Source organism: Haliotis asinina, chromosome 1, assembly GCF_037392515.1.
Source record: "Haliotis asinina isolate JCU_RB_2024 chromosome 1, JCU_Hal_asi_v2, whole genome shotgun sequence".
In the NCBI taxonomy this organism is placed as follows: domain Eukaryota; kingdom Metazoa; phylum Mollusca; class Gastropoda; order Lepetellida; family Haliotidae; genus Haliotis; species Haliotis asinina.
The window spans coordinates 90,647,098-90,674,002 of record NC_090280.1 but is presented as its reverse complement, the minus strand read 5'-3'; the positions used below and the strand labels follow the sequence as shown (position 1 = coordinate 90,674,002).

At 38.9% G+C, this 26,905-nt stretch overlaps 1 protein-coding gene across 1 annotated transcript in view; it reads left to right on the top strand.

Moving 5' to 3' along the window:
• The window catches only part of LOC137284164 (uncharacterized), a 58,262-nt gene extending 32,629 nt beyond the window's left edge, over positions 1-25,633 (top strand). The window contains exons 2-5 of the mRNA XM_067815884.1: positions 22,361-22,461; positions 23,385-23,565; positions 24,361-24,452; positions 24,718-25,633. Coding sequence (XP_067671985.1) covers positions 22,361-22,461; positions 23,385-23,565; positions 24,361-24,397 — 319 coding nt within the window. The 3' untranslated portion in view covers positions 24,398-24,452; positions 24,718-25,633. The remainder of the gene's footprint in view (positions 1-22,360; positions 22,462-23,384; positions 23,566-24,360; positions 24,453-24,717) is intronic.
• The last annotated feature ends 1,272 nt before the right edge of the window (positions 25,634-26,905 follow it).

The window sequence follows — 26,905 nt, the reverse complement described above, 5'->3', positions numbered from 1 at the left end:
ATCGATGCTCATACTGTTGATCACTTGATTGTGTGGCCCAGACTCGACTATTTACAGACAGGCGCCATATAGCTGGAATATTGCTGATTGTGGCGTAAAACCAAACTCACTCACTGACTCTTATTCAAGTGATTATTAGCTAATGAAGGAACTGACGGTGTTGTCTTTAGTTATAAAGAGATATTTAAAATTCACATATATCTTATACTATACTTTCTGGATATACTAGGGTTCATGAGCCTAACGGTTGTTGATGTTTATCGAGCTGATTGCTGACTCTAAATACCCAAGTCCAAGTCAAGTGATCAACAGCATGAGCATCGATCTATGATAACATATGTCAGCCAAACCGGTGAGCCTAATCATCCGACCCGTCGTCTCGTGTGACAAGCATATGTTGCTGAAGACAAGTGTTAATGATCACATATACTCTAGGGGGGCGTGGATTACAAACACATAAATCATTTATTACCATCGTTATAAATGAAACCCCGTCCTTAAAACTACTCATTTCGACATTTAATTACCTTAAATCGACCTCTTTGACAATAGTGTACAATTCTCTCCCGCGAACGAAATCTCAACCAATCAGAGGGGCGCGCCTGCGTGACGTAATATGAGCTATACCTGTGTGGGTTGCTGTACTATTCATGTACATTTCCGGGGGTAGATTATCTTGCTCATAGGTTTGTCTAAACCTGCAATCGTGACAATTCTCTGAAAAATGAAGGCTATATATTTTCACAATCTATTTAATTTTGTTACCTGCTTTGCCTTAATTCCGAGATTCACCTTGTTTTCATAGACGATTCTGTCAAAATCACCCGTTGTCATAATGGCTATAAATCGCTCTCGTACAAGCGGTGTCATGCAAAATGTTTTTGGGCATGATTCAAAAACATATTTAACTACGAGTAGGAAGTAATTTTGATCTTTTAACTTGATGAAAACAAACCTTGATTTAATTTATTCTCAAACCGGCTTTAGACCGTGACGCCATGACTTATAAAATGGCGGCGCCCTGTCGCGAGCATCCGCCAGCCTGAGATTAAATGCTATCTGGGATTGTTTTTACTGAGTTACAAAACCTAAACTACTTTCTTCTGGTAGTAAAATATGCATTTGATGGACAGACAATAGGATTTGGAATGACGTTGCTTGTAACATAACAATTTCACCCTTGGAAGCGAGGTGGGGGGCAATATAATACTAATAACAATATTATTGTCACTTCGACCGAAATCATCGCTTCCGAGGAAGAAATGTTTATGTTACAAGTTGTGTCATGCGAAATCCTTTTGGTTATCAATCATTTACTGGTAAGTAGTTTTGAGTTTTTAACTCGATGAAAACAAATCTAAATAGAATCTTGGAAGCGAGGTAGGTGTCCAACCAACCGGTTTAATTCGTACAGGTTACTACAACGCTCGCTTTGCACTCACAAACAACATATTTAGCACGAACCGAGGGGTCCCATGGAAATCTGTGCATGGTGACACCATCATCCGACACCTGGCAGCATTTGACAGCAACCAAACGCTTCAGCATGTCTTTGTTGACGTCGAGAAATCAGCGAATTGACGAGGTTGTTGCACATTTTCTGTACAACTAACTGAAAATCGTTCCTCACCTGTCACTGCAGTGCTCTGGTGACGGAGTTACGTAACCTGTCTGTGGTTTCGTTAGCAGCAGGGAATGGGGTGGCTTTTTGGCAACTTTTAATCGCTTGGTATTAATTATCCACGCGTTGCTTCTTTTTAAATTGTGTTCCGTTTAAGACTAACCACAAGTCTTTCATCTGTAATGGTTAAAAGAGTAATAAAAACCTGTGAGTTAATTCGTTCTATAACCAGGATCTACGCGGGTCTGTGGCATTCTCGTGGTGTTTAAGTTCTATTCAACTAGGGCGGCGGGGTACCCTGCTGGTTAATGCGTTGGCTCGTCATGCTGATGACCCGGGTTCGATTCCGCACATGAGTACAATATGTGGCGCTCATATCTGGTGTGATATTGCTGGAATGTTGCTTAAAGCGGCGTAAAACCATACTCACTACAGCTGAAATGACGTCATTATCATTTACCATGGCCTTACAATTCTTTCGCTTTGTTCAAATAATAATTATTATGTTCAATGAATCCGGACACAGTTATGCTCAGCAGACATTACGACAGACACAAATCCGACAACAGACCATAAGTCCTGATTGATCAACTAAATATTAATGATCTCTTGTCCTGATGCATTCTCTTCCCACATAGGTTACTTGTCATGTCATCCTGCGAATCTCTGTTCTAATACGGCCGACATTTCGTCAGGATGTTCGGATGAATTAAAATTTCTTTTGCAATTTCGGAAAACCAACGATAGTTTACCAGACTTTATCGGCATAGAGGACGTTCAATGTTAGCAATGTTGCTTTGCCGTTGTCTGATAGCTGCCTTTTCAAATCGCATAAACACCATCTGAAAAATCTTATACGACGTCATTTCTTCGGTGATATGATGAATGTGTATTCTTTCGCATCAGAGAATTTTATCAGCATCCTTAGTGTTGTCAGTTGGAGGTCGTCTCTCTCTGAAACTGTCCACGAACAGAAGCCAAGGAAGAAATATTATCCTTCAGTGTTGACGCGATGGCCGATTGGATGGTTATCCCGCGTGTTGAAATCTTTATCACCCCATGCCTAGCATCTGTCACCAGTGATTGTCCGTATTGTCTAAGTAGAGAGGCGTCGACAACCCATGGTCATATCATGTATTCTATCGACGTTTTGCTTAGTTGTCTCCCGGGTCATCTTCCAGTGAGATAGTCCAGCGTTGTTTGCTCGTGGTCCAATGTCTTTTTTCTATCGTCTATGAGGTGTCGAAACAGGATATGTTTCGATATTGATATAGTTGGTTTCATACCTACAAATGTGATACCTGCCTTACTGTGTTATTGTCCTTTAACAACATGTATTTAATAATAACTCACTTGTTCTAATCGCGATATTGCCGATGTTCTCAATATTGCCGAGGTGATATTAAACTTAGTCACCAGCTGCAGTCTGCAAGACTCCTTCATCCTCTTTGAGACTTCGATGGCAACCATGGCAAAGACAATTTTCGGTTTTAAATGACACAATGTACCGACAGTCACAGCTTGTTATAGTTTGCGCGCTGAAATCGTTCTTTGTTTGTACATTTGTTGTTTAACGACGCACTCTGTAGTATTCCAACTAAATGTTGAAGGTCTGTAGAAATTAGGTTTTGGACAAAACAGTCTATTGACTCACGTCACCAGCGTTATGACACCACAGTAACAAATTTCATTCATTTACATCCACAAATAATTTCAACCGTTCAGTCTAATGCTTGCAGAAATATGCAAGCACAAAAGCCATTGAATGTTAATACTCTTCAAACATACATTATCTATTCACAGAACGGGTAAAACTTGAACCTTTCGGTTTGATGTGCACTTAAACAATTTGAACATTTGAATTGGAATAGCGTAATCAAATTCTCAGTAACTACCTCAAATCCTAAAGCACTTTGCCTTAATTTAAACTACCAGTTATGAAACCTAGAAAGTTAACATTACGTATGGTTTACATTATTCAACGATACTATAAATTATGTATATATGTATGTATGTATGTATGTGTGTGTGCGTGCGTGCGTGCGTGCGTACGTACGTGTATGTATGTAAAATAATTGCTGAATAACGTAACAGAGCATTATTTAATGTTATGCCATATTTTAATGCAAAAAGACAACCTCGTGAGTTGAGGTGTTTCTTTAATCACAGTTTAACTGTTGATACGATCGAAATCTGTATGATTTGGCAACAGGCTTCATGACACTCCTTTGTGGAGATATGGTTTGAAAAATCAGTTCATAAATTCAGCATCGTGTGTGTCCTCCATTGGTGTTGATGGTTTGACAAGGATGACGCGCATAGACGACACTACACGAGGTGAATCTCTCTTATTGCCATGATGTTGAAAACGTCTCCATAGATATTAGATCGTGTTTCGATGGACACCACAATCTCTTGCCATTTTATTTAGAGCCATTTCAGTCTTCAGCATACCCAAGGCGCTGAGACGCTGATTTTCTTTAAGCCGCGGATTGACGTACACGCAGTTAGATTGAAATTTACGTCTTATTCACAAACTGCAAAGGTTAGTAGAATAATCAATCGTTTTCAGTATCAGGTTTGTGAACTTCGGATGTCAAAAGAGCTTCCAAGGAGTGAATAAGACCACTGTGTACGAAAAGTCATGTGATATTATAGAAACAGGTGATATCAGATTCCGTGCAATGTGCATTGCCACTTGATTATTTTTGTGTTAACTTTTCCAATACCTTTTAGTTTATGTAATTTCATGTTGTGCACAGTTACTGTTTTTTTTTCCATTAGTGCACATGCTATATGCAGGGCACGCGATCGGCTTGCCTTAGTAAGAGTGGATTTCAATTTTAATAAAGGTAATAGTATTGATTTTACTTAACACAAATGAAGGTTTAGACAAACAGAATGTCCATCGAGGCCTTAATGACGCAAATGTCTGTAAACAAAATGCATTAACGAAAATGAATGCTCCTTTGCAGAAAGCTTGAACTCTCCAGGGTCGTTTGAGACAGGCAAAAAATATAATGGTGGTAGCTAAAATCGAAGACTGCGCTGTACTTGGCGACCATACCAATTGCCATAGTAGTAAGTAGTGTTAAATGTTTGGTTTACACGGTTATTCACGTTTTGGTAGGTAGACCTATAGCATTGAACAAAGCTGCAAACAACATCCCTTGGATATATGTGTATCTGCAAACAATGGGCATTGTTTCCAAAGTAACCTATGCCTAAGCCTACTATATTGTAAAACAATCACCGTCAAAGAAACTGAGATTGTATATCAGTATCAATACTTGTATAGAGCATTTGCTAATTAAACTCTTATGGGCTAAAGGCCACGGGTGAGCATTACTTAGCCTTACCTAGAGAATACACTTCCGTACAGCACGGAAGAATGTTTTCAGTGTAAATGATCCCTTAAAATCATATATTGCAAATCTATCATGGCCAAAGAAATTAAGACGGTGCAGCTGTCTCAACATAACTGAAACTGAATTTTTATTTTAACATCACGGTTAAACATTTACCCCTTGCACCAAATTAGCTACGATGCCAAGTGAATGTTATGTGTATTGCTTGACTAACGTTTCCGCCGTGTTGATGTTTTATCATCCTTAGCGTGGATATTGATTAATCGTAATGCAAATGTCTGTTTCCTAACTTGATGGATGTTAAGAAGCCATGAGGCACGCTGTCCTTAAAAGCCCAGCAATGAGTGAAAAAATGTTATCAATCATTTACGGGGAAGTGATCTTTCTGTCATCATCATTATCTTCGTTGTTATCTTAATGGCCAGATTATCCTCCGATAGTGCAAATCAATACACAGTTTCAGAAAACAGCCAACAGAATTCAGCTGATATTGAGAGGATGTTTTCTTCCCAAACTTCAGTGCCGTTTGACATGTTGGAATGTTCTGTTGTTTTGAAATGTTTGAATCAGAAACAAGATGTTGGCTGTTTTGTAAGGTTAAACTCAGAAACAAAATATTGACACTAGGTTGTTTTGTAAGGTTAAACCCAGAAACAAGATGTTGACATGAGAGTGTTTTGTAAGGTTAAAACCAGAAACAAGATGTTGACATGAGGTTGTTTTGTACGGTTAGAATCAGAAACAGGATGTTGACAGTAGACTGTTAAGTAAGGTTTACAAACTAGGAAACAAACAAGGAAACAAGCTGTTGACATTAGGGTGTTTTGTAATGTTTGATTCAAAAACAAGATGTTGACATTAGACTGTTTTGTACGGTTAGAATCAGAAACAGGATGCGGACATTAGACTGTTATGTAAGGTTAAAAAGGGAAAGAAGGTGACGACATTTGGCTGTTTTGTAAGGTTAGAATCAGAAACAAGATGCTCACATTTGGCTGTTTTGTAAGGTTAGAATGAGACACAAGATGTTGACATTAGGTTGATTTGTAAGGTTAAAACTAGAAACAAGATGTTGACATTAGGTTGTTTGGTAATTCTTGAATCAGAAAGAAGATGTGGACATTAGGCTGTTTTGTAAGGTTAGAATCAGAAAGAAGATGTTGACATTAGGTTGTTTGTAATAGCTGAATTAGAAATACACACATGGTGTTTATGTTTGGTTATTTTGAAAACTTTGACATTAGCTTGTTTTGTAGGATTAATAAGTTAACAATACCACATACATTGCGATGAGAATAGGATGTTTTGAAAGAAGTGCGTCGATCGATATGTATGTCAGTTAAACCGTACAGCTGTTGTCCACATTATATGTATATTGCATTACTGTATCAAAATGTACTTCACATCATCTAGCACAGATATATACCCATGCAGGCTTGGTATTCCCCCTCAAAATGTACTTCACATCATTTAGCACTGATATATACCCTTGCAGGCTTGGTATTCCCGAAGTCGTTTGAAAACAGGGCAACATGCTAATGTAAATTACAAACTCGCCAAAAAGACCACTTCGTTCCTAATACCTCAGTGTCTCCTCGGGTAGGTTGAAGACTGGGCATATGGGTGTGTATGTGTGTATGCCTACTCTGTGTATGTGCGTGTGTCTGTCTGTCTGTGTGCGTGTGTGTGTGTGTCTGTGTGTCTGTCTGTCTGTGTCTGTGAGCATCACTTCAAGATAGGACCACCAGTCGTGTCAGTGACACAAATGTGTGTGCAGTTGGAAGCAGTATGTGACGCTGGGCTATCCTATTGGGTAAAGCGTTCGCTCGTCACATCGATGACGCGGTTTCGATTCCCCACATGAGTACAGCATTTGAAGCCAATTTCTGGTGTCCCGCGCCGAGATATCACTGGAATATATTGCTAAACTCACTATTTCATTTTACAACGAACTGCCAGAGACTGTTGTTTGCGAGCAAAGTTAACTACGATAACAGCAACCTCAAACAGACACCAAGTTTTAGTTCCGGACAACGGTAGTTTGTTATACTACATGATAAGATATACAACAAATATACCAAAAACAACTAGTTCGGTACAGTCGCGATCATTATGAGCACGCGAATATCGAGCATTACAAGACTTGACCGAGATCACCGTACAAATAACCTAGATCAGTCCTGGCGGTCTTTAAATAATGAATAATGAGCCAGACAATCCAGTGATCATCAGCATGAACATCAATCTGTTCAGCTGGGATAGGATGACTTGTGTCAACCAAGTCTGCGAGTCGAACCTGAACCGTTTCGCCTCATACAAGCGTAGCTGCTGAAGATTACTTTTAACCTGCTTTTCACGGTTCATAATCGACTATAAGACAGGCAAACGCGTCGTTGATATTATTACATTGATATCCTGATCACCATTGACATCCTGGGCACAGAATCAATGTCCAGTGACGTCAGTCTGTCAGCACACAGGTCCTAAACACCTACTTTGTATTCCGGTAGAACAAGAAGGAGCTACAAGAGCAATGGACATAGTCTTAGCAAAATCAAATCAACAGAATGGGTATGCAAATGAGTATAGTCGCTGTAGGAAGAAGCACCTATATGACGACATCGATTGTATATATTCATTTCGTCAACCTATTGTATCAGTGTCACATTTTTTCCAGCAATAGTCGCAGAAGCGACTAAACCTTTCCTAGTGCCTGCTAAAAGCAGAGTCGATTGTACAATTTCACAAATTCATGAGTATATGTTTGTTTCAGCAGTATTACAGCTGTACGATGTTGTCTGTAAACAAATTAAGTCTGAACCAACTAATCCATTGGTTGTCACCATGCGATACGATGCCGTGGCATGTGTGTGTGAATCACTAAGAAATAGTTATGATACCAGGAATTCGCAAAAAGGTGAGCGTATCCTGCCCAACGGGTGGTACCCGTCATAACATATGATACGCCTAGTATACAAATATAAAGTTACAGCACCCACTCAGTGGGTGTATGTGTCATTATATAAAATTTCAGTATTATTATCAGATATATACATGTTGAATTATGAAGTGATACAATGGCTACAATGAAATTGTAATGAAAATGAAAAATGATTAATTGCCTCTGAGGTGTACTTTATCTGAAACTAATTTTTAGGTGATGAATGAATTAGATTTGTTAAAGGATTTTTTCAACCTAAATCAAACCCGAATAATCGTTAACCTGTTTCAGCTGCTGCTGAATGATAGGCGGATGACAAAATAAAAATGGAAGCAAACAGATGCGATTTTCCAGTATTTTTTCAATTATTGAAAAATGAATGAATGAGTGAGTTTGGGGGACACCAGTAAATGGGCCTCACACATTGTACCCACATTGAAAAATACTTTAAGAGACATTTCTTAGCTGATCTCTGGAATTGCAAAAAGCGTCATGAAAACATGTAAAACATGATATTATTACTGTCATTAAGTTCATTACTGCCAGCGCGGAAAGAGATATTTACATAACGTGTGAAAAATTGCTCATTTCGAAGGCTACACAATATGTCACACGTAGGACACCAGATGTTTGCCTTTAAAGTGACACATCATCCACAGCTGACATCATTCACAACCCTGTGTGTTCTTCTTGAAAATACATCATCAACACTTAATGAAAGGAGAATTCTTTTCTGTCGGTGATATATTCCAGAACAATTCATGTTCAGTGTTACATCATTATTAACCAGTAAGAATAATTTCTGGAAACGTACATATGGTTCTGTTGGTTCAATATCCTTATTTCAAGAAAAATAATGATAAAAAAGAAGAAAAAAGAAGTGCATAAGTGATGTTGAGAATCTTGGACTCATGGGGAATACGAAGCACTATTTGACACTGTTTCTTTCCAAAACGTCATCATTGTAGGACTGTAAACAGTGTAAGTTTGAAGAAGTACTCGCCAGATCGTCAACAAGAGAAAACATGCAAAGCAAAATGCACTCGCCAGTATAGGTTCAAAAAGGCAAACGTTATGACTGAGTGCTGCCAATCTAAACATTTCATCAGAGCACTACATCTCGCCTTTTGGGATCGTTTCTTGCAAACCAATTCCATCCAAAATCGACGACGAAGGGGCCGTTCAGGAGTTACCACTCAAGCCCACTACCGCTACATCCGGGTTGCTCCCTTGCGTCATCGTCATACCACAGCCGTGGAGACTGCACAGCGCACACGTATCCCTGGTTTGGGAAGAATTTCCCACTAAACTGTCAGGAATCAATTGCGTGAACTGTGAATTCGGCAAAGAATGTCAGTTGTCGCCCCTGTTCTGAGGGACTTCCAAACGGGCAATCGCTTCTTGGGGTGCTGTCGTGGAGTCACGAACTGGGACCTTAGAAATTGGACGCGAATCAGATTTAGTGGTGCTTCAAGGTAATTCACATACCTCCGATTATGGACCGACAAGGAGGGTTGTACCAGCGTGACAACGGTACTTCACATACAGCACGCGACATGTACGTCACCGTCAACATACACCACAGACACTTCCACAAATGGCCAAGTCCTTTCTTTCTTTAAGCGTTTATGAAGAATTATGGAAGAGGTCAGTATTCGTATATAATAGATAAATAATCCATATGGAATAGATTACACACACACAGACACGCGCACATACACACACACACACACACACACACACACATCCCATCAAGCAGATAAGTATAATCAAGTAAACATCTCTTGTGCATTAGATAATTAGATACAATTCCTTTGGCCTACGTCAGACACTATCCATAAGGTTATGGAATATACAACCCGTTATGGACACACGCGTGTCCTCAGTGATCTCGTCAACACTGATATAGATACGGCCTCAAATTAAAAATGTACATTGGGGTGTAGATGTAACCTATCTTACCACGTTTTTCAAGTTTAATTTGACGCATGCCAACAGTTACCCTAGCATTACAAGAGGTTTAATTCCGATAATGATGAGCTTCGAAATATCATATGTCACAAGGTTACCTCACTGCGCATAAAATCTCAACAATGCTAAGCGCAGACCACCTAGAACCAGTTTTTAAAATGGCGACCACCTGATTAGATGCAATACGTCATACTCACGTCAGATGGTAAGGTTATGCTGTCGCTGCGCGTGCCCAGGTCAAAGTCACTGTTGTCGCAGCTGGCAATGCCACATGACGTCCTCTACAGTTACTTTTTTATTATATGGGTATTTATTTATATAGCGCTACAATCCAAGCCATCTGTATGCATGCTGAAAGCGTTTTGTTTTCTGAGGATTATAGAATGTCAATCTCAACGGCAATTGTTTCAATCTCAAATCCCTGGGGAACATACAGCGCGTGCAGCTGCTGGTCACACCGACTTATTGCGGATTTCTCATTCTTACGAGGTACCCATTTACAGCTGGGTGGTCTGGAACGCATAGTCACAGTACTTTGTCCAAACTTTATTTATTTATTCTATCCGTGCGAGGGGAGGATACACCAAATACTGATGTCACCATTACTGTTATCTTAGTATTGAACTTTGTCAATGTTGGACCACAAACATTGTCTGTGTGACCATAGTATTGGACATGATTATTGATAACGTTTTTAGTACAACCATATGACCGTCAACAAATTACAGCCGAAAGTAGCAGCAGTGTTGGTAGTTGATTTATTGACACTTTAGATGGTTCAGGTAACGAAATTATAACCATGTGTTTGGTTTCCATATCATGAATACCCAGTGTGTTGTGTTAAACACAATCTGATAAGATGAAAATGGGTTAATGCCTATGTGTATATTAAGTTTTATGTATTACGATTTCATCATTTCTTACAATTTTAGATAACAAAGAACTCTAACAATTACATCCAAAGTAATGTTATCTGTAAAACCATAAATCCAAAATATATTTTTATAGCGAATTTTATCAACGACAACAGTATTTCCTGTACCGTATATCTATCTCCCTTTTGTTTTGTACTTGTGTATACTTCTCCGTCGTGTTGTAAAGTACTGCAGCAAAGTACACTAACAACACTTCAAAATGAACCTGAAGAATCTTAGATTTTCTTTTGTCTTTGTTTGCTCATGGTCTACTTGACGACAACATCATCATGAAAGAAAAATATTTTTTTTGAATACTTCCGTAAAACCGAAAGGTAGGCTGTTTCAAACATTGATTTTGTTTCATGTCCGGTGGTAGTTCGTTGTTGCTAGTTGTATTGATGTTATGAAAAACTGCATGCTCTGTCTATAAAGATAAATGAGAACATCAAACAATTCTTGTTGAAAGCTTTCAAAACCTTTAAGTAGATACGTGGAGAACGTGATCTGGTGCAACTCATTGTTTTTTATATTTATCTGCTGTAATTAATTGTGCCAATAATCAGTATACACCAGTTTCGTTCATCCTTGAAAGCAACGACAACCGCTTTATGACAGTGCAAACAACTCGGTCCGTGTTTGATTGACTATGTGTGCAGAAATCAGAAATTTCGAGTTCATTCTACTTCAGGAAACAATCCGTTCGAGTGATGTCTTCAAGGCATGTAATAATTAATTATTTACTATGCATCTCTTTAAATTTGCAGAATCTCTTTATATTTGCAGAATGACAACCACAGCTTGACGTCGTATATATAATGATTTATGCACTATCCAACCAAAGAGATTTGCTTCATGTTACTTAGTTGTTGCTTCGGAAATACATATTTAACCTTGAACCTGGCTGCAAGGAGAATGTAAACGTTTATCATGAAACTGTGGAATCGTAGATTTTCATTTGTTTAACTTTGACAATGGTCTCTTCGTCATGAAAGAAAATAGTTTTAATAAAGTTCTAGGGATCAATTTCTTCTACAGATCGAGCAATATACAACTGGTTCTGCATGCTTCACAGTCTCCGGGAGAAAATGAATGGGTGTCAGATTATTTATTATTTGGAATATCCTGCACTTTATAGGTGTAACTTTCACAGGTCATTCAAAGACTGAAGACGTAATTACGATAACCTTTTCAGTCAGGATAATTAGAATCAAAGGCCTGGTATCAGACTTAACATCAGGATCCAGTAACACAATGTTCATCACTATCAATTTTAGTCTTTAGGCCCCATGGAATCAGCAGATGTCTTAAGGCTATTCTCTGTCTTTGACGTTTTCGAAAACGTAGTTTGGGTGAGTGCGTGAGTGAATGTGTCTTTTGTGTTTGTATGACATTGAACTGAGCCTTCAGGGCAACGGGCATAAGCTTTAACTAGTTGTGTTTTTGAAGTGTTGCATTATGTGCCCTGCGAGTAATAACGGAGACACGATAAGAAATAGTTTACAGCTAGGAAAACGTCTTATTATAGGGATATTCAAAAAGTAAAACGTAATGCAGGGGCACCATTTCACAGAGATATACATGTAGATAGATAGAATACTCTATATATAGGCATTATACACTTACAAGCGAAGGAATAACATATGTATGGACTCTTTGTATGGACTCTTCATTGTATATTATACCGAAACAAAACAAGGAATAACTGTGTATGGAGACTGGTCTTTGCGCATTTACAAGACAATTACCTTTATTTGGACATTTACCGAATGACAAGGAATAACCAAAAGATGGATACTACGTCACTGTACAAGGCCAGGATGTAGACATTAACTCAATGTACGCATACAAGATGAGAAGTAACCCACAGATGACGACTAAACTTTGGATTGCCACTGCCTCAATGCACAAATATGAAACAAAGAACCCTATGGATATGGACACACTCAGAGACATGGGTGGATAACATGATACACCCATTTGAAAAGTGAAAACAACGCGTTTCGACTTCTACGCAAATCATATAGGTGCATTAAAATTCATTATCGAATCACGCCAATGCGGTTTGGATGTGTGTGTGTGCGTGCGTGCGTGTGTGCGTGCGTGTGTGTGTGTGTGTGTGTGTGTGTGTGTGTGTGTACAGTCAAACACCTTTTTGTCGGTGATGAAGAACCCACACAGTTAGTTCGGGTTATAAGGGGGTCGACATAACGAATAATTAAATAAGGAATACGCAGGGACTCAGCGTTTACTTCGAAGCAACTGCACGTTCTATACGTTCGTCTGACTGAGCCTGAAACAAATTTCCATAACGGCTAATTTCCATAACATATGTTATGTTTGAGATGTCAGTTTACATTTGTAGTAATGTACAAATTCTAGTACTTTTTTGAGTTGATTCGGGATTCGAATCCATACCCTCAGTGTCAGGCACCTAATCCCCAGCACACAAAGTCAGCCACGTAACCAGCTCAGCCACCGCGGCTTTTGGAATTGGAGCATTGGAATATGTGTTTTAATAAGAAAGTGTAATCCCAAACATAACATATGCTGAAAGTGTTTGAACTCGAAGACGCGTATTTCTCAACGGAAGACAGGGATGTTTCGAAAATGAAGACATACTTCCCTCTGACGCATCCTTGTGTGAACGTTTCAACCTGATTAGTTCACGGGATAAATAGGACGTTTAAGTGAAAAGGATACACATGAACAAATCGGTCATGCTCCACTGCACCGATACACGTCTGCAGTCAAGTGCGACATTTAAGTAAAGATTAAAGATGTGACTGCTAATGCATGGGAGGTTATGTCACATGGGAGAGCAGCTAGCAAACGCTGTCCTTAGGGACCTTGGCTCTGTCAGCATGAATGAACAAAGAAAGATAAGACCAATGATTTACTTGGAGCAACTGTAATTTCGACGTGTGGAAGTTCAGCATACCAACAAAAAGTAATATTAGATCTTGAGAGCAATGGTTCATTTGGAACTGAGGCAGTCTGAATCTGCCCAATCCAGACGTCATTTGGGGTAATTTCGAGTTCAACTACTCCTTTCATTGCAAAGAGCACAGAGTTTAGGTGAAGATTCGTTCAGAGTTACCAAGCTAAAGGGTAACCACTTTATGGATAAAATGTATGAATCTACACCCAAACAGAGACAGACCAGGAATGAACTGCATAGAACGTTAACGTTGTGTTGTGCAGCATCATACAAAAAGTGCAGTTTGTATGACATACATTTGCCCTTTGGAAGACGATGTGAGGATATTTCGAAGTTTGACGCATCAGTGACCAAACTGTGCAATTCTCTTTGATGACAAAGTGCTCCCAGCATGCATGGATTTCTGACAGGTTCACTTATGGGATCGGTGTAATCCTGGTATCATTGTTATTTCAAGTTATTCAAACCCATTTCATATCTATATATCAAAATCACTGTGTGGGTGTCTGACAGGTGCACTGATGGGTTCGGAAATCCTTGTATTATTATTATTATCATTTGAAGTACTTCAAGCCGCCAAACCCTTTCCATATCCATACGAAGTCTATGTTGAAAGCAGAGTCGATTGTACGATCTGTAATATATCACGAACATATGTTTATGAATAGCTATCATTTAGTGAGTGATTTTAGTTTTACGCCGCTCAATATTCCAGCTATAAAGTAACACTCTGTAAATAACAGAGTCTGGACAAGAAAACCCAGAGATCAACAGCAAGAGCATCGATTTGCGCAACTGGGATCCGATGACATGCGTCAACCAGGTCAGCAAGTCTGACCACCCGATCCGTTAGTCGCCTGAAATGACAAGCATGTCTTACAGAAGGCCAATACTCTAACCCGGACATTATATTCATGGTTATCAGAGAGTGACCATACCAGCTGTTCGCAAAGAAGTGAAGGTATCATGTCTCACCGGCAGCATCTACCATATACACGTGCATTATGCTTATTGTTTTGAAGATTGAAAGAGCTCTCTGACATGCGTCAATTTGAAAGCATAGAAGAAGCAAAGGCGCGAACATTCCATGTACCATATTATACTATTCTGTGTTTCCTTTTATCAAAGTCAATGAGACGAACTTCCGTGTCCAATCTTTCCTAAATCACTTGGGAACGATTGTCATATTGACTTACTTGCTATTATTACTCTAGATGAATAATTTACCAACGTTGTCCTTGTCTTAATTTCCGACGTCTAAAACCATAGCGCCATATGTTGCCACTTCGTAGGTATGTTTGCCTCATGTCTCTTGTGAGAAAATACAACTCCGGTTATGTGGGTCGGAATTTTGAACTACCTGTTGTCCCCTGTGACTATCAAATTGCTGTTACTGTGTAAGACAAATAACACGTGCAATACGTCCTGTGCATACACACTCACAAACATTTTGAAAATATGCATCGTAATTAGCTGTCACTCAGTAATGTGAATTATGTATGAAGCTGATTTGCAAATCGTTACTGTTTGTTTTTCTATGACTCTTGTTTGCTTCATTAGAAGTGGATAAGTGATTTCTCTCATGAGAAACATTATGATTTAAAAGAGAGAGAGAGAGAGAGAGAGAGAGAGAGAGAGAGAGAGAGAGAGAGAGAGAGAGACCGGTTTAACAAGTGTGTGTAATGGTAATATTTTTCAGATTAAGCAATCGGAGGTGAAAAGAACACACACACCCCTCTCCCAAACAAACAAATAATTTATCATGCTAACATAATGTGGTTTTGTGTACGTTTGTATAAACACATTGATACACAACCAGGTTATACGTAAATTTACCCGAACTATAAATAGTTAACCCAGGTGATACATAATATTTTCATTGTAATTTGTAGTTCATATGATGAGTAGAGTAATGAAGTCCGTTCCTTTCTTTCCTGTTCAGGTGCTACGTGATGCAACGTGCACATGCTGTCCTATGTACATAGTGATGATGTTACGTGTTTCCGTCCATGTCGTGACTGATAATGGCGTCTCTGTGTTGCCGGAGTAATACCCTAGTTTTCATGACAGCTGACACGAAACTCGCCATTTGTACACACGGTCAGTGATTTCCATTGCCAAATATGTCTTCGTTAAATAAAGATTCAACTTTCAACCGAACCAGCTCAATATGTGCTGTAAAATCCGTCGCCATTGATTTTTTGCTTGGATATAAATTTGCTCAGTTAGAATTGCCTCAGCGTGTTTGCACAGTAAATAGAGCTATTCAGGACCTCGACCGTTACTGGCGGTTCCCTCAAATAGACCATGGATATTTGTACTAAATGACTGCCTTTCATGAAGTTATTACTATAGAAAAGCGCAAATACATCGCGCGTAGCATTAGCTCATACATAGTTTCATGATAACCATTACAACATGAAAGCGTATGTTATTCTAACGAACGAAAGGCATCAGTTTGTGAAAGGACTACTGTAAATGTATTGAAATATTGAGAATATTTATGATAGGAATATATTTGATTAAACGCACTGACGAACAAGGGTAGACTCGTTTCTGCTGTGGATGTGTTGTGAGAATCACGTGGATAGAATGTTCTTAAGGAAACAATATGTTCGACTTGATACGAATGCAAAGACAAACAGTACTTCTACAAACGTGGATTGCTAAATATGACACCGTGTAGCTGGCATACACACGAATGCGCGTATATACACACTCAAATCCCAAACACACAAACACACGCACAAACACGCACAAACACGCACGCACACACACACACACACATGTGCACACCGAACTGCCTGTAGTAAAGGCCCATATTCAATGTTTCGTCCATTTGTATATTTGTCACCCCGGCCAGTTAATTTTCCCTTGCGATACAACGGAGGTCTGAATGTATGTTGTCTAGTTAGTTGTTTGGGGCGTGCTCAGCAATGACGACAGTCTGCAAATGATAGAGTCTGGACTAAACTTTTCAGTGACTGACAGCAAGATACGGGGGATACGGTGGCAAGCATGCATGTACCTGACCGCCCCTACCTCTGTCACCTCTTACAACAAGCATGGCTTGTTCTAGTCCGGAACTTCACTATTCGCAGTGTGATTCTACAGTATTACCAGACCCGTGAAGGTCCGGGCTAGAATAGGCCTTCAGCAACCTTCATGGTTCAGCGAGTATGCCTTTCGTAAGGGGCGACTAACGGGATTGGGTGGTCAGGCTCGCTGACCTGGTTGACGAATGTCTGACTGGTTTGATACAGTCATCGGTTCCCAATTGCACAGATCAATGTTCATGCTGTTGATCACCGGATCCAGGCTCGATTAGTTACAGATAGCCGCCATATAGCTGGATTATTGCTGAGTGCGGTGTAGAACAAAACTCATTCTCTCACTTACTCACTCACACCAATATTACCAACCCTGGATTTATTTGCTTCTATCAATATTATGCATATCAAAAGACTGTGTCATGTGCACGAAAACTGACCTGACTAGCCATTAGAACACACGAAAAAAACCCAAACATTCCTTTAATATTTTCCAGCTTTCATCACCAGCAATGAATATCACTGTAGGAGGAAATCTGAGAAATAAATAAAGAGCGCTACCATGAAGTGATGTTCCTGTATTTGTTGCCCTCAGTATATCATGATATGAAAATCAGGAGAGACATTTACTATATTCAGAAAGGATTATGCACACCTGCTGTCCAGTAAATGTGCCGATTCCAGTCTAGTTTGGCAAATAAACAGAAAAATATATTTCACCGAATTTGTAAGAATAACAAAACATTTATAGTGTCAAGAACTTGTATGTATGGCGTGGTCTTGACAATGATTAGTACTCTGTTATTACAGAGCAAATAATTCCAAGTACTCTTCATATTTTATGGTTATGGTTTTCCCATAATAAAACTACTACAAATGTATTCCATCAATATAACAGCCGGCACTCCAGAAATGGGCTTCAAACATTCTATCCACGTGGGGAATCGAACCCGGGTCTTCGGCGTGACGAGCAAACGCTTTAACCGCTAGATGTTATATTATGCACAACAAAGCAATACACTGTAGTTTCATTTTGATTTTGTGTGAAAGACCTGTTAAATAGCCATTAATGTGTCTGTCTAATGGTCAGGTAACATCTTTCTGACATAATTAGGAAAGTTCACAGGAAATGAAATGTGCACCGCCAGTTGGAGTTTCGAGGAACTCTAAGTAATATATATATACCAGTATATATACCACTTTCCTCGAAGCTCCAACTGGCATATATATATGTCTCCAAGGAACATAACACATCTTTCGAATTTGCAGCAGAAATGAAAATGCATATCACTTAAATTAGTGTAACGTTGAGTTATAGCTTTCACGCAGGGATTGTTGACATGAAATACATAAAAACACTTCGCAGAACGGTATGGTTTGATAAAATGACCAATTTAACCCGATGATCTGACAGACAATATTAGACTATACATCATCCCTGCTGCGAACACCTGTCGCATGCAGCAGAATAATATAAATATACATGTATATATATATAGGTTGCTCTTTCTCAACACACAACGGAGTTAAAACACTCTCTTTTTTAGCATATGGTTTGAGACAATGGCCATTTTTCAATGCATCTGGGAGAGCTCTCCTTTCGGATCTTGGCTTTGCTTGACGACTATTCATTTCGACATGGCATAGAACATATATGCATTCAAGTTTGAAGGTACTATAGAACCACAGCTTGCTCCCTTAGGCATGTTGCTTAGCGACCCGCTTACACTTAGCGAAGGTTTTGCCTCTTACCTGGAATGACATATGCGGTGCACAGATATAATATTATTGTCAGGTGCAATAAGATCCTGACTATTGAGTTATGTATTCTGTATGGTATGTTTTAGCAACAGTCCAATTGAAAACCTGTCCATGGTCAGTGTTTCCATTTGGGAAGATGTCGGATAAGTTAAATCTGCAATGGATGTGTACAGTCATGCATGTGGTTCCACAGTAGAAAAGACTTGTGGTTGCCTTTCGTTGGGGCTCTCTGAAATTGGTAATCTTGGGTTTTGACGGGTACGGTGACATGTAATTGACCTGACCCGTGAAGGTCACGGGTAGAATAGGCCTTCAGCAGCCCATGCTTGTCATAAAAAGTAACTCGTAAGAGGCGACTAACGGGACTTGTTTGGCACATGTCTTCGGTTCCCAATAGCGCAGATCGATGCTCATGCTGTTGATCACTAGATCGCCAGGTCCAGACTCGATTATTTACAGACCGCCGCCATATAGCTGGAATATTGCTGAGTGCAGCGTAAAACTAAACTCACTCACTCACTCTCTTTACCCTACCCAAATAACTGAGAGGCCATAGGTATTTCTTATGGCTGTAAAGGCAACGATATGTTTTTACTTTGGATTGGATTGGTGTTCACATATATACTTTTGACATTCGTCTATTACAATACACATCAACGGAATTCCCCCAACATACATCATAATGTGTATTTGACAATTGTTCCAGCCTTCAGAATTTCTATGTAGGGGAATGTGAACAGTCTTGTGTTTAACCTCAAATATCACTTTCAAAGTTTCTCGTCAATACCGTTTGCCTTTCAAGTCCTATGGAATCTATTCGGCGAAAAAACGATCTTAGTTACCTTCTGACATTGACACCTTATATTTATATCCAACCATCAATTATGGCCTAATTTCAATTTGTTTTCAGTCTTCAATATACCTAAAATAATTCTAAGCTACATCAGACCTATTTTGGTTCACGTGGCCTTCCAAAAAGAGATAATTCGAATTCAGTTAGTTTCTGTTTGGACAGGACAGTGGGGTCATGGAGTGTTGATCATGACTACCGAACACTCAAATCAACAGAACACTCAAATCCCCAGATCCTCTTGTAATACAACAAGATCGAAACTCTTCCGAAACTTTTTGTGTGAATTTACATTATTCAAAATCTTTGCACACCATGGGGAATTTTGTGTCTCAAAATTACTCATTAAATGTTTCGGGCTGCAGAATGCAAGGACATGATAGCCAGGGGGTTAGTTTTTCATATCAATTTGTGGCCAATATATTTGATAAAAACGAATTCTTAGAAAGCATAGAATTAGTTCATTTTCATTTATTGTTTTGAACAAGATGAACATAAAAATTAGATACAATATTTATTCCCATAAGAAGAAACCGTACAACTAAAACGGTAAATGTCTAGAGATACTGTAATAAAATTTCACATTTTTGTGAACCAGATGTGATATCACCTGTTCGTTCACCTGAATCCACTCAGTGGTATGATGCAGTTATTGACTGGAATAATTTCAACTTACGTATGACCCGGGATCTCATGATCTTTTCTGCCTTCTGGCCCTAGTACGGCGATTTACCTTCGGTGCTTGATGATATATAATTGTTATTTATTTTCTACTGTCTATAGTGAATTCATTTTATGGTAGTCTAATAGTTTTAAATTTACATAGCTGATAATACATAGTGATAATCTAGTATTTGTACTGTCCTTCGATGATATTTTTTTACGTTCAAACTTTATTGATTTTCAAATTGATATTAACAAGACTGTTCTCGTAACGATATGGCTGAAATATTGTCGATGTGACGCTAAATAATAACTCACTCACTCATTTTCGGCCTCCTTAGAACTTTGGTTTCCGAGATAACAAACACATGATCCTGTTATCCAGAAATTTGTTTATTCGAACAATATTTGACAAAACACGAGGCGAGGTTCGACCAACACGATCACAACATATTTGATGTAATCCATCGGGATTTCTACCCACATATTTGTCAGCTTTTTAGTTGTTTTCTTATCTTTACGCTTTCTCGGTATTCCCCTGGTAATGGGGTAAAAAGCCCTGCAATGTCGTCCAAAAGGGAAAAAAAGAAGTGGTTATACTTAAACGGGCTGTCCTGTTTCTGATATTGATTCATGACTATTAATACAGACATAATTTTGCTTGTTTCTCACATCACCACTTTCAAGCTCTATAGATAGTCTGGTCGCGAAAGAGAAAGCTTAGGTAGCTAATTGAGAAGAAGACAATGTAGGGAGTCGTTTAATTGTTGCGTCATTAATTCAATGTCACTATCGACCCTCATTCGAAAATACATTCACGCCAGATATTGACCTAGCGTTATTTCTTTGCTTCACATGGGTGTAAATATTGGTAATATACTGCCTCTTAGTTGTTTGAGTGAGTGGGTACGGCTTTAAACCGCTTTTAGCCATATTCCAGCAATATTACGCCTTGGGACAAGGACTTCGTAAATTGTGTGCATGTGGTGAATTGAAATCCGACCATCGGTGTGACGAGCGAACGCTTTAACCACTAGGTTACCCCACCACCCAATTGGTTGTTTGAATAAGATCTACTATTACCAAATAGGATCTTCCGAGGAGCAAATATCACGAGATTTCATTGCTAGTGGGGATACCGGGAATAGATACACATCTTGGTGTGTGCACTGTTTAATCTGGAGTATTGCGTGTCATCGATATATGTTGTTGCTCAAATGGAGATGCCCCAGCACCCCTTTTCACATCCATACGAAAAAATACCAGTCTGTTGTACGATTCCGACTGTATCGTGTTTTTATGAATCACTAACAAATAGTTGCAGCGCCTGGTTAATTAATGTAGAAATACAGGCGATTGTTGCTTATATCCATCACCACACTGAGCTACAACCCGTTCAGTTGTTCTTACCCTGATGCGTTCTTAAGAAGAATGGACCTCCTTGACCACCCTCTCATTTGCAGCAAAGGTCCAGATAGTATGAGTGGGTTTAGTTTTACTTCTAGTTTGCTTTTAGCAATTTTCAAGCAATATAGCGACGGGGAAACATTATATCCATGTGAGCAATCGAACCGGGGCTTTCGGCGTGTGGAACGAACGCTTTAACCACTTGGCTACCCCATCCTCATCATATGGATAGCGACACACTAGTACATTGTGTCTATGCAGTTATGTTATTATAAAAAGATCGTGCAAGACCCTATTTGCGTTACCACATGAATATACGTGGTGGAAACGATTCCATGCTTCCTTTTAGCCTCCACTTCCTACGTACCACACCCAAAGCTGGAGAATCAGACTCGGAACGTACTCCTGACTGTTTTTCATCGTGAGCGGGAATGCGGATAATTTTTCCTGGCTCTTGTCCATGACCCGCTAATTCACAGTCTAGACGATGTAATATATGGCTTGTGTAAATCTGATCCCTTGTGGAAGTTGGGTAATCGTTATGTTCAAGATCAATATACATAATATCAGTTTGGTCTGGCTGGTTCTGATCCAAGTGGGGCTGGTGGTAGTGGTTAAAGTGTTCGTTAGTCACGCCGAAGACCCGGGTTCGATTCCCTACTTGGGTAGAATGCGAATGAGTTCATTTCTGATGTTTCCCACTGAAATCTCCGGCGTTGTTGAAAGATTGCTAAAGGCAGCGAATAGAACTCTGATCCAAGTCTTGACTTGGTAATGTGCAAAAGGTCAAATATATAGGATACGAGCGTATAATTTATGATTGTTGCACATTACAGTGAGTTTGCCCTCTACAGATAATCGTATTTCTTCCAGATATCGCCGAGTAGTGGAACCCTCTGAGAGTGTGGAGACCCAACATCACAAGATTCTACATTTCCCGTGGTCACAAAAGGAAGGAAGTATTTACCAAGGATGTAACTCAATAATTCAGTTGCCCTTCGTCACATTGAAACGAGTTGATTACCTTTTTATTGTGGTACACACAAAATACATAAAATGAAAATAACAAATCTTACGGTACCATGGTGTAGCTTGCACAATACCTAGATAGGGTCAGACTTTACAGGTATCATGTCAAATTCTAACTCTGATCTTCAGAGTAATGTTGTCAAAGTTCAGTTAAACTATGAGCCTTAAGAAACACGATTATAACGAATTGACGGAATAACCAACTGGACAGGTTTATTTTCTTACTTGCTCCGGTAAGTTGTATATTTTAGTCAAAATACATATACCGAACTACGGTTCTGAAAGTAAAAGTTGTCCGTTGAGGTCGCCATAACCATACTTTACTGTTATTATGTCCGCAATGTAAACCCCAACCTAGAACATGCACATGATCCGAAAAACATTTAAATGTGATAATATGACACAGGATAAATAAGATAAACAGGATATATAGCTGCTTGTGATCTGATATACATTAATATATTTCCTCATTGAATGATACGTCATGCGTGACTGTCGCTGACTATTGGAATTATAAACCAAGGTTTACAGAGACTCATTCCCGAATGCTCCCAGTTCTGACCTTGGTGGTTTCAAGGACACTACGTCTTCAGTCACAAGGATACAGCTGTTAATCAGCGCTGGAGACTACAGTTTGCTGAACATTTGGCTTCCCACCTTTGTTCCAGAGCAGCTATTTCAGTTTATCCGGCATCTGTACGATTGCTTTATTGCCCTTGACCCGGGGACCACGCGAAGGGTGGTATGCCAATATCGTCAGCTATCGCACAGCTGCTGCCTCTGTTGGTGATGTGTGCAGTAATATCAGATATTAGACGACACCACGTGTATTGGCCTTCGTTGAACTTCCCACATGTGTTTTTTACAGTCATTACGGAAACCTCCAACTTGATAACCAAGAGTCCTACAGTCGAACATCCTGACCCCATACCAGCTACCGCTAGAGGTGTCGAACTGGGGATCTTCAACTCGCAAAAGTCAAGACCACCACCTAAAGGCCGTGCGAACCGTGTCAATCAGAGAAGAAAAGAAGTCGTTTACACCTCCAGGTATACTTTGGGAGTAAAATTAACAAAACGAAAGAAAACCCCAAACAAATAAATAAATAAATTTTGAATACATTTGTGAAACAAATATGTTTATAATTAGTTAATTGTGATGTTGACAAATCCTTAATTAATGTTTTTTTTGCGGGCGATAATGATGGACATTGATAAGGAACATGAAAAAACTGAGGGCTCTGAAGAGCCATCTACAAATGTTGATAATGAAGGTATTTCTATTGATTATACACATATATAACAGACAAAGCTTTTAAATGAATTGGTGAGTTAATAAAGTCCAAATGGGTTTTAATCACATTTTATTGTCCGAACAAGTTTGCAATTGTAAAATTATTAGATGTTGTTTAGCTTTGTTATTATTTTAGACCATTTATCACCTTCCAAGTTTTTTTTTATTTTACAACAATAGTTTTATTTCCCGATGCAAGAAAACAGGTTGCCTGTTCTCAGACTGACAATCTTGCATGATGATCTGACTGGCTACAGTGATGATCAGCTCAAACAGCCTAAACTTCTACAGAGGAAATTGTTGTCAGTATAGACAAATCTTGCAAATTCTACACAGATATATATATATTTATATATATATATACACACACATACACACACACACACACACACACACACACACACACACACACACACATATATATATATATATATATATATATAATAAAGGCTTTCCTCTTCATGGCTTATTAGGCACAATATAACTGCATGATGCACACCTTAATGCCCGTTTAACAATAGTTATATCATCAATATCAAATTTGATTTCAGGTATTATGTCCGTTCAGCTTGTGTTGTTCCTGCATAGATTCCTACAGTCCAATGCTGAGAGCTCAACATTGTGGAAAGGGGAAGAAACAACAGTATGTTTAGTTTTTTGATATGATATTGCTTTTATTAATAACCAACTATATACTGTTTACTAAAACATACACACTGTATGTTACATGGTCACTGATCAAAATGTCTCTTGTTGACCCTTTCACAAGCAGTGCTGTAAAGAGCAACTTTTTAATTGATAGTCAGTGGCAAAGTATCACTGAATTCCTGGTAACAGCCACTGTGAAATGTGTTAATTCATGAACAGATTCATTTGACCATGTCAACTGATAGATATTTACTTTTTAGGAGAATGCCAAAAACAAAGATCACCATCACGCTAAAGGATTTTCCACCTTCACAGCTTTCCTCTTAACACTTGTGCGCCTGAGACGTGACCTTGATGTCCACCATTTGAGTGATCTGTTTGGTATGTCGCCATCGACAGTTAGCCGTTGCTTCCGGACATATATGGAGTTTACATAGAGGGAGCTCGGTTTTGTTGTTAAGTGGACAATCAGACTGCAGGTTCAAGCTAACCTCCGAAAGGCCTTTAGATATTTCAAAAAGACTATTGCCATTATTGATTGTACACACGTTTATGTACAGAAACCCTCATAGTCAGAGACTGACATGGTTACAGTACAAACATCACAATACCTTCAAATGTCTGGTTGCCATATCCATTTACTTACATCTCTCCACTGTGGTCTTGTTCAGTGTCAGATAGTAGGTTTCCTTGATAACTTAAACCATGATGATGACATAATAGCGGGCAGTGTTTTTCGCTTAGGGATCTCTTAGCATTAAGAGGATGTAATTAAGCATACCCTCCTTTGCACCATGGTAAGCAACTTCGCTGTTCAGAAAACCAGGAGAGTAGCACATGCTCGAATAAAGGGCGAACGGGCGTTTGGTTGTCGTAAGAATAGTATTTTTTTACAAGGCGGGTGTTCCATTGAAATACAACAGGCGTATTAATCACAGACTACAAGTTTGTGCTCAGTTATGCACTTTTGACAAACCACTTGTCAAGTAAGTGTTGTTATTAGATTATTGCCATATTCATGACTTTCATGATTCTGTTGTCATGAACACATTGAAATGTTTTGAGTTTTTCTGACAGAGTTGACACTTTCCCAGTAAAGTACAGATTCCCATCTGGGACTTGAACCCAAACCCACAGAGTGAGGCACCTAATTCGATCACTACGTCCGCTGACTAAGGTCCATCTATTGTTATCAAAGCGAACATGGCCTAGTGTTCTTCGTGTCAACTGATCTCAATGAAGTTTTATTAAAGCTGTTGAAAAGTAAAAAGATGACAAAGCCTTAATAAATTTGTAACTGTATTTCATTCGAAACAATTTCTTCTCTTGAATGAAATATTACTTAGCATGTCTCGTACCAACAAGCGTAATAAGTTTTGGGTTTTAACAGGTTTAAGAATAGCAAACAATGACGTGGTATGTCATGATGTATTGATGATTAAGATGCAAGTGTGCTTGAATTCAACAGAAAAGTGATCTGTAAATTCAAACTTGCTTAACTAATTCTGGAATAACATAACTCATATAGAAATAATTCAAGTTTTGAGGCATCCAGTGGAAAAAGTCCTCTTTGAACTGAACAGGTATCCCCAAATCCAGATCTTGTAAAAACTAAAAGATCACACACTCATAGACCATATATCCCCATCAGACCTTGGATCTGGGGATAGTAGTCACAGTCCTCAGTAACTGTCCAGGCACCATCTTTATTTTCACATCCCATCTCTGTCTGTCTTCAGGCTGTCTGGGGTCAAACCCCTCCCCTCCCACTTCCTGTTTCTCCTTGCCAGAACTGAACAAGAAATTCATCTGATTTTATTTGACTGAAATGTGTTTATGAAACTAATTAAAGACAGTTCCACTCTCAAAATGAGAACTTGCCTTTGTACCTCAGAATAAACACATTATTTATTATTAATTACCCCACACCTAACAGTTTCAATCCTAAGCTTCTTTATGGACACAGCTTCAGTCTGGCTCAATGCTTTCCTCTTACACAGACAAGGTGATGTCCCAGATGGCTTTCCCGAATCCCCAAGAGCACACAGGTTTGCTGCTATGTGTCGACAAGCCCCATCAACACTGAAATATCAGCACAAAGATGACAAAGAAACTGAATAATATATTAAGTCTTAAGTGTTTAAATGCCACATCATCAACATTTTATGAACACGATAAAATCAAATACAAATTTCTTTTGAATAAATGTTGCTTTAAATAAATATTTCACATACATGTATTGAAAACATATTCAGTAGTGGATAATTGTATTGAACACGGATTAACGATCACTGCTGCTGATTTTTTAAGGAGGAACCACACGTCGAATGTTGGCTTACCAAGATTGGAAGAATCCTACTGAGTTGGTTTCACTTTTGACTTGAACGCAGAAAGATTACTGGCATCACTAATGTCACAATAATGGAGGTCTAACACATGGCCGTCATA